Consider the following 12558-nt stretch of genomic DNA (forward strand, 5'->3'; position numbering starts at 1 on the left):
TCACTCATTCATTTATACAAGGAAAGAAAGAGGCTTCAGTGTAGAGAAAGGTGACATTAGGACTAAAATTTCTCTGAAACATAAAATCTCTCTGAAAGTATACATAAACTAAGAAATAAGCAAACTAGAAGAAAGACACTCCCAAAACACATTCTTTCTGAGGCCAGTGATTGCAAATGAGAGTAACATTTTAACAGTTTACTTTTTGCTGTTGAAGGCTGCTCTGTTGCTGCTGGGTTCTTGTGGTCCGAGCTTGTGCCAGCCATTCCTGGACACTTGGGCTCTGGGTGGCTATTAAATCAGCTTCACATTCTTCCTTCTCTTGTGATGTAGCCTGCTTTTTATTAAAAGGAAACCAACAATCATTTTACTCAAGGCCTAAATGAGATTCAAAACATTTCTGTGTGGTTGTAATAAATAATACCAAAGTGACTGACTCCCTTTGCTTTTACAAATACATTAAAAACAGGACACAGACACCAAGAACAAGATCAAAGTTTATGGATGCACTTGTTAACACCTAAAAGAACTTTACTCTATTTAAAGTTTTCATCATATTAACAAATCAATATATGTTCCTATACTGTGAGCTTGCTCTTTTCTCAATAACAACCAGGGTCTTGAACATAAGACAAAATGAAATCAGAATCAAGATACTTGGGTTCTTAGTTTACAAAATCCCCAGAATAACTGAAAATTTTGAATGCAGGTAGGGCCAGTCTGGATGGCTTCTTTTTGAGAGGATTTTTTTAGATAGATATATATATATATATATATACTATTTCTATCAAATATCCCTCATCAAGATATATCTCTCCTTTCCACCAGACTCGTCATTATCCTCTTCAGCATTGATTATACTTTCCCTCATGCTGGTCTTGAACTGGGAGTCAGGATATTCTTTTACCCCCATTATCACTTCCAAATTCTTTTTTGCTCAGGAATTTTTTCTCTTTTGAAGTCCATACAATTAAAAATTTCTATCTACTCAAAATAACACTACTTATAGTGTGTACTGATTCTTCCTCCGTTTTCAATGAGCTCTTTCTCAACTTTTGAACTGATACTAGGGCCATTAATATGCTTATAAATACTTTCTCAAGTTCCTGAACTTCTCATTTCCTAAATCTTCTTAAAGCCTATAATTCATCCCTTCTACCTTAATCACAGACAGATACACTCAAAACACTACATCTTATCGTCATCTACATGTGTTCTACTTTCCTAAATTAGAAACTCTGAAATTCTCCTCTTTGGTCATAATATTCCTATCATTTGCTTCTCCACATGCCTCCCAATAACTTCTGGACTATTTATACTACATTAATTAGTGTGTGAAAGAATCCTTAAAAAGAATTATATAACACACAAATGAATGTTATTATTATTATTATTAATGTTATGGTATTATTATTAATGTTACAATACTTATGAGACATTTAGACTTTGAACCTTTTACTTTGATGAATCAGAAGGATAAAAGAACTAATACACATTAAGACAGGAGTTTATTTACCCTAATTATCTGAACTTTGCTATCAAACCTAATAATTTTAATAGTTGTAAATGGTTTATATGCCAATGAGGTAGACTTCAAATTATATGTGTATATTTCATGTATGTTTCTAAGTGCTGATATTGTCTCCACCTCCCATTAGATTATAAGATTCTCAAAGGTTTCTTTGTAGGTTCTTATGAAATAACTCCCTATAAACAGTAATGGCTTGGTCAAAGCAAAGTGTCTTACCCACTCATTTTATATTTTAAAAACACAATTAAAATCCTATCTTTTAGGTAATGAAGAGGGGTGTAGTCTAAATAAATTCATACCATTTTAACGTAATGAGGCATGCTCCAGGATGAGTAACTAAAGAACTAAATCCTGAAGCATTAATGTAAGATACAAAGTCTTTAAATAGTAATCTAAACAATATGTTACCATTTATATAATTGATTCTTTCTCAAGCTATTGACTTTCTTCCTAGGTTTGCTAATTATAGGACTAAAAGAACATTGGGGCAACGAGTTGGTGCAGTAGATAGAACACCAGCCCTGAAGTCAGGAGGACCTGAGTTCAAATCTGGCCTCAGACACTTCCTATTTGTGTGACCCTGGGCAAGTCATTTTACCCCAATTGCCTCAGCAAAAAAGGAAGAAAGAAAGAAAAAGAAAGAAAGAAATAAAAAGAACATTGGTAATACAAGGATCAGAAAATTATAAAAGATCTAGCTCAAAACAACAACAAACATTAAATCCCTCTACTTCTGCATTGACAAAACCTGGCAAAAATTTATGGTAATCACTTCCCATAAAATCTGAAAAAGATTCAAACTTTACTTTTCTGGGCCTGTTTCTTTATCTATAAAACAGAAGAGGTGGATTTAATGCTCTCTAGATTTCCCTGAAGGCATGTATTTTATCATCTTTGTTGATCTTGATGAAAAGGCCTTGTCATAGTCAGTTCCTTCCAGATAGTTCTGGTATTACTATCCTAATGCCCATTATCTCTAGAAAATGTTTTAATCAACTCCAGTTGATGTACCTTGATCATTTTCTGGTCTACTTCTAAATCCTACGGGAAACATCAACTGACAAATAATTTTAATACTGGCTCAAATATACTTAGGAAAGTAAATCAGATACTATATAATCTTTGGTCTTATGAAACATTGATGTTTACATATAACATTGCTAGTCACTACTAATTTAACATCTCCCAAAGGTAATCTGAGATTATGATATATATTGCAGAGACACAAACACAAACATGCTACAAATATGTCATTTAGGTATATTTGCCTGTGAGGATATATGTTAGTACTTACTATATGTAAATACATATAATGTATATGAAATTAAATATAAATTTAGATTTCACACTTTTACATTTTTCTATGCAATTATTTTTTCTGAAGTAGAGATCTCTTATTTTATCTGAATTGAGCTGTTCCTTGATGTTATTAATCCAGTGTGTCCTATTAGAAATGATTAAATTATACATTCTATCACAGATCTCTTGATCAAGAATGGCCAGTGATCTTGCTGTAGATTCCTACATTTAATTTGTAAACCAACATTTTCCTTTTCTCTTATATGATCAAATACTTGGAATTAAATTATGTGTTTAATTATCTATAGATTTGCTTATAATTAATTTTACAGTCATTTTAATGTTGTAGCATACAATATCTGTCCTAACATAATGTGAGTTAAAATGCATTTCTTTCAAAATGGAAAAATATATATGCTTAAAATATTCAGATATCAGAAAAAATATATTTTATTTTTATTAGGCTTTATGTTTTTATGTCAGAACCTTCCCTTGTTATTTTACATTAAATTAGTCTAATGCATAATCTAAAACTGCTGGCAAAACTTCATTCTTTTGAATACTGATTAAATTTTAGTAAGTAGAAAAGGAATATGAGCAAAAATAGAATGTTTATAATGAAATATATTTTGCTAATCCACACACGCCAGTTCTTGTTGGCTGAAATATTTGGAGTATATGATAATTTTAGCAAATTATCTTCCAATAGTTTATATTGCTGGAGATTATATCAGGACCAAATATAATCTTTACTTAATTATGTCAATAGGACATATTGTAGGGTAATCAATGTATGAAATAATAATCTTCCTGACTTTGTAACAATCAATTTTAAAATTATTTTAGCAATTGCAGGAGCTAGAAGAGATCTCAGATCCATCTTATTTTTCATTTTATGTTTCAGGAAACCAAATTATACAGGTGGGAAGAATTACTCAAGGCCATATATCTAGGAAACAGTAAGGGTGAGATTTAACCTTAGATCTACTGATTCAATTGCAGTGTTTTTTCCTATGCTAAAAACTGGTAAAAATGATAGAAACCTAGATTTCCCACTTTTGTTTGTCCCCCTTTACATCAAAGAATCAGAAGATAATCAACTAAGCCTATAAGATTTATTTAAAGAAAAGTCCATCAAAATTCTTACTTGAATGTTGATTTGCTTATCATGTAGTACCCGTTGCAGTTCCAGCAGACTTCCTTTTAGGGTTCTCAACTTGATTGCCAGCTGTTCTGCTTCATCTTTGGTGTGAGCCTTTCCTTCCATAAGCAGGTTTTCATTGTGAATGGAGAGTTCTGATAAGGCCACTACTTTTTGTTCTATCTCCACCAACATATTCTGTAACAGGAAGAATAATGAGGCAAATTCATACATGTTTTCAGAATCTAAGTAGTGTTCCAGCATGGCGACCCAATGTCTCTCTCAATTTCCATTTCTGCATTTGCTTTTTTTTTTCTTTTTGAAAATCTTAGGGTGAATGAGGTTTTCATTTAACTTCTGAGCATTTCTAATTTTTTTTTTCTTCTTGGCTAACAAGCTGAGGAATCACCCTATTGAAACTTCAAAAAAAATGAAGGCACAAACACATAGACTGACATACAGAACATGGAAAGCATAATCTATACGAGTGGGGGTATAGCTGGGAGTCCAGTGGTTAGCTATGTGTTATCCCTTGTCTATGAGACTTGTGACTAATGACAGTTGCCTACATTAGAAGCAGTTACAACTATTCCTTTTCTTTCTTGTCTGTTCAAAGGGATTTGCATTGCTTAATTTATATTGATAAGCTTTTCTTCTTTTTTAAAAGTGATGTCTAAATAGCACTAAGAGGCTCTAAATAATCCTCTTTAGTCTGGGAGACAAGTTCCTAGGATAATTCTTTTGCCTTGTTTGCTTTTCCAGATTATCTTTCAATAAATAGATCACTGCTTTTTAAATAAAAATTATAGATGTTTACCTTAAATTGGTCAAAGATCTATTAAAAAATGAATTTATTTTCTCATGGCAACTTTATGCTAATGCTTACCTTTTTCTCAAAAGAAGTATGATGAAAACAAGTAAAACAAACTTTTTACCCAAAATTACTCCTACAATCAAAAAAAAAATCACATGGACACTAAAATTCACTTAAAGAACTCCATTTTCATTATGAATAGATTATGAGAAGCATAATTTAAAGAGTTTGCTTCTTTATCACTAAAATAAAAAAATATGTTTTATTAATAGACTTAAAATACAAACATATTGAAAACTTTTCACAATTGCTCTCATTATACTATACAATTCAAAATAGCAAAGAGAGTGTGTGACCCTTTGAAATACAGTTTTCTCAACTATACTGGTTTAGAGTTGATTTTAAAACCTATTTTTTAAATTTAATAAGCTTCTGCCTACTTCTAAATTTTCTTGGTGTAGGAGTTCTTTTAATTATTATATTTATTTTCAAAAATATTTCAGTAAAATGTGTTTCTTTACCTGAATGAATTTTTGTGCATTAATGGCATAATATATGGCATATGATGGCATAAAATAATAAAAGCCAAAGGGGAAATTAAGGACCAATAATGCAATATGATTTTGAAATGCTAGCAAGTTTAGGCAAAACAGATTAATTTTGTTATTTCAAGTGCTAGAAAAGAGTTCTAAAAATAGATGCCTCCCCAAAGAGGAGGTGGAAAAGATGATACAGAGAACACAAAACACCCCCATGTAACCTTCTGTAATTATTCTGAAACATCATTGCCAAGATTAATAATAGCTTAAAGACACAATTAACTTCTTGGAAACATTTTAAAACAGGCAATATTAAAAGTCATATTATTTATTTTTGTTATCAGAAAGTATATAATTACCTCCAGGGTAAACTCACAATACCAAAATTAATAAGAATAATCAAGATGAATTTATGAATCTAATCTTTAGGAAGAAAATAGAGATTTCACTTTGTTCATTAGCTTTTTTTTCCCTCACTTATTTGTGAAGGCTCAAACAGCAGAAATAATAGGTCATAAACCCTGCCTACAAATGCTCAGATTATCTTAAAGTGAACTGGACTGGCAAGTCACATTAAATAAAATTCTTTTCAAAGAGAGTAGGTTGCTCAACCTACAGGAACTAATAAACATTTCCAAAATACTTTATAAAGACCACTTCAAAACCCAGAGAAATATATTAGGGCACATATTATAGTGATAATATTTAGGGCAACCATCAGTAAACCTTAATTTTAACTTATAAAAGTGTTGGGTACTTGTATAAATGGGAATAATTAAGCCCTTTGTCATAGAGTATATTTGTACTTCCTCAGTCTAGTCTCTCTCCTAGCCTGTAAGTTTCCCAAATTCATACAGTATATGCTACATGTACATAGTATACACATATACATACATATAATGGAAGAAAATTATAATATTAGACCTATGAAAACTTACTATTCTTTCATTGCACGCATTTACTGTTGGTTAAAAAAATGATGAATGCTATAACAAATGATGAATGAATTACAATATGCTGATCTCTTTAATTTTAAATTTCATTTTGTTGACGTGAACTTTAAAAAAAATCATTTTCCTTCAGTATCAACTTCAATTAACAAGATATTTTTCAAAATATGACCTACTTATTTTCTACCTCTTAATCTTAATGTATATTTCTGAGAGGTAGAAATACAATAGACACATATATACATATATTTGATAATTCTGAAACCATATATGTATTATTATATTTTTACCTGACAGTCAACCAGCTGATCTTCCATGTCCATTGGTTCTGTGGGTGAAACCAAGGTACTGTCCAGAGTGGCTTTAGTACTTAATAACCAGTGGTCAAGTTCATCAGCTTCACAGCAATATCTTTTCAAGGCTTGCTCTTGCCTCTGTTCTTCAAGTTGCTCATTTAACTTTTCCTAGTGAATTAAGTGGAATGAATTTAGTTAAATCTCAGTAAATAAAAACTGTGTTTTAAAAGCATCATTATATAGAAGCAAAATTTATGTCAATCAAAACTCTGAGGGGGAATTGAATTATAATTTGGCACCAGAAAATTTTTCAGGTAAGCTTTAGCACAGTGCTCTAGTAAAATCAAATGAATACTATAATATTAAATGCATTTCATCATTTCATTCCATGTTTTCTATTGCCTACGTCTCTCTTCAATTTTAACTTGTCAAACCACAGCATGTAGACTTGTTGAATAAAAATGCCATTCAATTTTGAAAGCCCATGGGATTCCCAGTGCAAAGGGAGATAATGAATCAACAATCATAACCAAATCAGTACAAAAAACACAGGATTTATTTGGTTAAAGATTTTGGTTAAGCAGGATTTATTAATAATATAGCAGGATCTAAAATTGCAATTGTAAAAATTTTAATTTTAATAGTTTACTGATTGAAAAAATTTCTGAAATGGCTAAAAATGATATTTTCATATTATTTATTCCCTCACTCAAATTCCTTTGATGACTCCTCATTCAGTTATTCTAGTAGTTACAGGGAATCAAAACACCAAGAGTAGTCATTTAGTGCTTTTACTGAACATTTCTAATCACCATAAAAATCTTATGCAATTAATTTCTACCTGTTATAAGTATTAACAACTAAAACCTGTGTTTTATAACTCAAAAGATGATACTAATAAGGATCCAACGATTCTATTAAGGAGAAAGAGTGATTTGATTATGCTTGGATTTGACAACTGACATTTGATGAGTGGATTGTAAGAAAAACTTTTGCTGGAGAAAAAATCCATATATAAATCAATACATTTTAATATTCAATTTAAAAAGTTAACGATAACTTAAGCAGTTTGTTACCTCTAATAGCTGTCGTTTTCCTGAAGCTTTCATCTTGATTGTGGACATTCTCTCAGCTAAGACAATGAGGGTGGACTGCAAGGCCAGTTGTTCAGCAGCATCTGCTTCCAAAGACTCTGAAACTAGTTCTTCTGCTAGAGATGTCTGCAGTTCACTAATTTCATCTTGAAGCATGAGGATCTCATCCATCAAGGCCTAGGATAAAGTGGTAAAATATTCATCACAAATTTGTCTTTCCTAGCCAATAATATCTCAAATGCTAGCTCCAAATCTCTATCTTGAAAACAGTTCACTGGTTTCAATATACTCTAATCAAACTTATCATCTTCTTTCATAGAAGACTTCTCATGTACCAGGCATATTTATTATGTTGACTTGACTAAACTTCATTACATTCCCCATTTTGATACATAGTTCCCTTAATTGCCCTAGACACCTAACCAATTAATATATTTTTTTAATTCAGGCTTCTTCATCCTGCATATCCAAAAAGTCACCAAAGATTACCAGTTTGTGGTTTGAAATGATTCTTTGTATTATCATTTTCTTCTCTTCTCAATTCCCTAATGCTAAATTGCTACACTTGCCTTAAAACTAGTTACAATGATTTTGAAGTATCTCCCATTCTTTGTTGTTGCTGTTTTAATAGTTTCAGTCCCTCAAACTTTTTGTGACCCCAGTTAGGGTTTTCTTGGCAAAGATAGTAGAGGGATTTGCCATTTTCTTCTCTACTTCATTTTATAGATGAGGAAATTGAGGCAAGCATAGTTAAGTGACTTGCCCAGTGTCACAAAGCTAATAAATATCTAAGGACAGATTTAAACTCAGAAATATCAGATTTCCTGACTCTAGATCCAGCCTTCTATGCAATGTGCCACCTAGTTTCTCTTCTCCTTATTCTAATCTATGCCAGATACTTAATACCACAATAACTCCTTATTTTACATCTGGTGTATTACTGTGAGACCTCTTAATCATATCCCAGAGCTAACATTTATATTGAGCTTTAAGATTTCTCAAGCATTTTACACATGTTATCTCACTTGATCCTCATAAAACAAAAACATACCTAAGAGGTATTATAATTATACCCATTTTACAGATGAGGAAACTGAGACTGAGATTGTTAAATGCCTTGCTCAGTCACACAGTTAGTAAGCACCTGCAAAAGTATTTGCACTAAGGTCTTCCTGACTACAAGTCAAATACTATCTATTGAACCACCAAAATGATTTTTTTTCAGCCTAACAACTTTTCAAAAACTCCGATACAACTGTGAGTAACATGTCCCCTATCATTGTTTCCCTGTGAATGAATCCTTGTTCTTTCAGTTGGTCCTTCTGCATCATAATCTTTAGTACTTCATCACTTTCCTGAATACCCTTCTCTGAAGATTTTCCTTGCTAAAATGCAGACTACAGACCTAAAGACAATATTCTGATTTGATTTGACCTGGATAGTAGAGAGTGGGCATAGTCTTTTTTGGTTACTGTTTCACATTGTTTACTCAAATGAGATTTAAATCCACAAAAATCTTTAGACCTCGTTCATAATACAAGCTGTTGCATAGATGTGCCTCTTATCTTATACTTGGAAAAAATTTTTCAGTGGAAATGTAGGCATTTACTCATCTCCATTAAATTTACTTAGAGTTGATATGGACTATTATTTTCACTGAAACAAATGTTTTACCTCTCCAGTGGAAATACATGTTCCTTGAGAAAAAGACTAAGTCTTCTATTGAAGCCTTTCAAAGTGCCTAGAAATTATACTGATCTTGTATTAAGTTCTTTAATAGTCATTAAGTAAATTGGAATTGTAAATTGTATGAGATCAGAAATCTAGACTCTTAAGCACCTGGATTACAAAACAAGCAGTTTCTTTTAAATCACTTACTTTGTTCCTAGAACTTTTCTGAGCAACGGAGCATTAAAGGGGTAGGGAAGATGAAGAGGGTGGGAGGTGGGGTGTGAAGTTTGGGGGAGGAGTATACTGGTGGTGGACATGACTCCAAAAAAGCAAAGAGGAGAAGGGAAATTTCTGAATTAGAGAATATACTACTTCACTTGACTAATTCTCTTGCCATTTCCTCTACAATAACTTCACTGGCATTCTTCCCAATCCCTTCTTCCTACTCTGTCATTGTTTCTTAATAAGGTATGTCAATTTCTTTCCTTATGGCCCACCATTCATCATTTCTTAAATGACAGTTGAAATGTTCCTATCTGACCACCATTCCCTTTTATGCATTGTCTCTCCCACTTTCTCAAGTGCCTTTTGAGAGAAGAATCTCTATATAAAGACTTAATTCTCATTCATTCATTCATTTACTCATCCATTGAAGGTCACCAATCTCATTTTATGAGGCATTGTTCTTTTCATTGAATTTTTGTGCCTCTTTTACTTGATTGTAGACTTTTTTTTTCATGATTTTCTTGTTTCATTTCCATTTCTTTTCCAATAAGAGAAGCAAGGGAAAAATTGGAAAGCTAACATGACAAATTTAATACATGTTGTGTGTGTTCTGAATGCCCATCAACCTACTTTCTCTATTTCTCTCCCTCTCTTTGAATCTTATTGAAATTAGAACAGTTTATAAGAGTCAAAAACTGCAGCAAAATTCATTTCAAAAATCATTGTTTTATTTTGAGAAATTGCCACAGCCAACCCTAACTTCAGTAATCACCCTCCTGATTAGTGAGGAACCATTAACATCAAAGCAAGAACCTCCATCAGCAAAAAGATTATGATTCGCTAAAGGTTCAAGTGATGGTTAGTAGCTTTTAGAAACAAAATATGAACATTTTTGGACATATGGTATAGGTAAACCAAACTATGAGACTATGGTATAGGTAAATATAACTTTTATATGCACTGAGAAGTCAAAAAAAGTGTATGACTTGTTTTATTGATATTTTCTGGAACTCAACTTGCAATGTCTCTGAGATATGCCTGTATATTTAAGCATCCATTCCTGGCAATGAAAATAAGCAACTTGAGGATAATAATTATTTTACTTTTGTCTTTATATTCTCAAAGTAGTTTCTCATTAAATGTTTATTGAATTGAATGGCTGAATTAAGCTTTGGAATATTGTGACGTATCTTAAAATCATTGTTTAAAAATTTCAACTTAATAAAAGGCACCTATTAAAATATCAAAATTAGAAAATCAAATTACTATAGAAGTTATAATTCCATTCACTTTTGATCTGATCAGCTTTAATCATATTTTGAGATCTTAAGTGAGTGTCTAAATATTGAATTCTATGTTGGAGAAATATATCAATAGATCTGTTCTACATGTCCATGTTTTTAATTCAAGATTATAATAGTAATTAGAGTCTTACTCTAATGTCTCACCGTGACAGGATGGTAATTTTGGGTTCCTGAAGTACAGGAGAGGTGAACAAAAGTTCTGGTAGGCCCTTCTAATATGAAAAGCCTTCAAGTACAAGCTGCTATCTGAAGACCAATCTTAACAAAGATTAGAGAAACAGGCTGGATGCCAAGGTAATGAATTTCCCTAACTACAGGCATTTGCTTCTTATATGAGTATGATGGAATTGAAGCCATCATTTCTCAATTCTCACTATGACCTGATTTTATAATAAACTGAAATGATTCTGTACTAAATCATAGATAGAAACGGAGCTAGAAGGAACCATGGAGATCATCAAGTAGAATATGCTCATTTTACAAATGAGGAAATTGAAGTTGAGAAAAATTAAGTGCATCATGCAGGGCCACACAGCTAGTAAATGACATGGCAAGATTTTAAATCAGATTTCTGAACCTCAAATCCAAAATAACACTTATTTGTATCATTATATGCTTTATAGTGTTATATATTTATATGCTTTATAATCTGCACAATAACTTCACTGCCTATGAATGATCAGAATATAATATTTTTACAGATTTTATAGAAGAAAATTAACATGTGATATAAGTATAGATTTGTAAACTCTCAAATAGAAGACAAGTACAGAGTTTTATTTCTAAATCTAAGAAATATCCCTTAAGAAATAAGAAATATTATGTCAATGCATTATTCCTAATCTTTTCTATAACAATTTATTCTGAGAAATATCTCTTTACTTCATGTCTTAATTTACTACACAAGTGTCTCTGGTTAAAATATATTTTTGAGGGCAACACTCTCACAATACTATATTGTAAGTACATTTTCAAGGGAAAACAATCTTCAGCTCCAGCAACAAAGTTACACTATTTTTGTCAATTCAATCAATATATATTTGTTAAACACACACACTCATATACACATATACACACAAAATAACAGTAGATTTATTCTGGCAGAAAGTCATTGGGAGTTGGGAAGAATCAGGTAAACTGGGAGGATCAGGTAAAATCTCACATTGGAGGCAAAGCTTAATCTAAAATTTGAAGGAAACTATGACTTTAAGAGGTAGAAATGAGAAGGAAATATACAAAAAGCAAGAAGGGGAGATACCCTCTATAAAAGTACAGAGACAAAAGAATTTTTTATATATGTGAATGAAATGGAGATTGACCAATTGGGCTCAGCTGCTTCCTACCTAGGCCTCCATTTGGACATGAATGCTAAACAGTTCTATTCCATCTCTTCTCAGATTCCAGGTAGATGAGTATCATATAACAACTTCATGAACCTCAAAAGTTCTAAAGGACCAAGGAGGTAAAAAAAAAATGAGTACATGGCAGTACTGCTCTGGCCAAGCTGAGTAAGAAGCCAGCAAAGATCTAATAAGTAAATTGCTTGATACAAGCCAACAAGGGGTTGACGCTGCACCTGGAACATCAATTCATGAAAGCAAGAAAGTGAATTGTTCATTGGCTATGCCTCAATCAGAAGTATAATTTGTGGGAGGAAGTATTTGTTTAAACCTATTCTTCCCAGTAAAAAAGCT

General features: G+C 31.9%; 1 protein-coding gene across 4 annotated transcripts in view; it reads right to left on the reverse strand.

The window, feature by feature from the left end:
- The window catches only part of SYNE1 (spectrin repeat containing nuclear envelope protein 1), a 593997-nt gene that overhangs the window by 139496 nt on the left and 441943 nt on the right, over positions 1-12558 (reverse strand). For 3 of the 4 annotated variants that reach the window (XM_051997964.1, XM_051997963.1, XM_051997962.1), the window contains 4 exons: positions 7647-7841; positions 6565-6738; positions 3978-4169; positions 203-337 (listed from right to left, as the gene is read on the reverse strand). In XM_051997964.1, coding sequence (XP_051853924.1) covers positions 203-337; positions 3978-4169; positions 6565-6738; positions 7647-7841 — 696 coding nt within the window. The remainder of the gene's footprint in view (positions 1-202; positions 338-3977; positions 4170-6564; positions 6739-7646; positions 7842-12558) is intronic. The other variant, XM_051997961.1, reaches the window with a different exon arrangement.

The sequence above is a fragment of the Antechinus flavipes genome, chromosome 4 (genome assembly GCF_016432865.1).
Source record: "Antechinus flavipes isolate AdamAnt ecotype Samford, QLD, Australia chromosome 4, AdamAnt_v2, whole genome shotgun sequence".
NCBI lineage: Eukaryota > Metazoa > Chordata > Mammalia > Dasyuromorphia > Dasyuridae > Antechinus > Antechinus flavipes.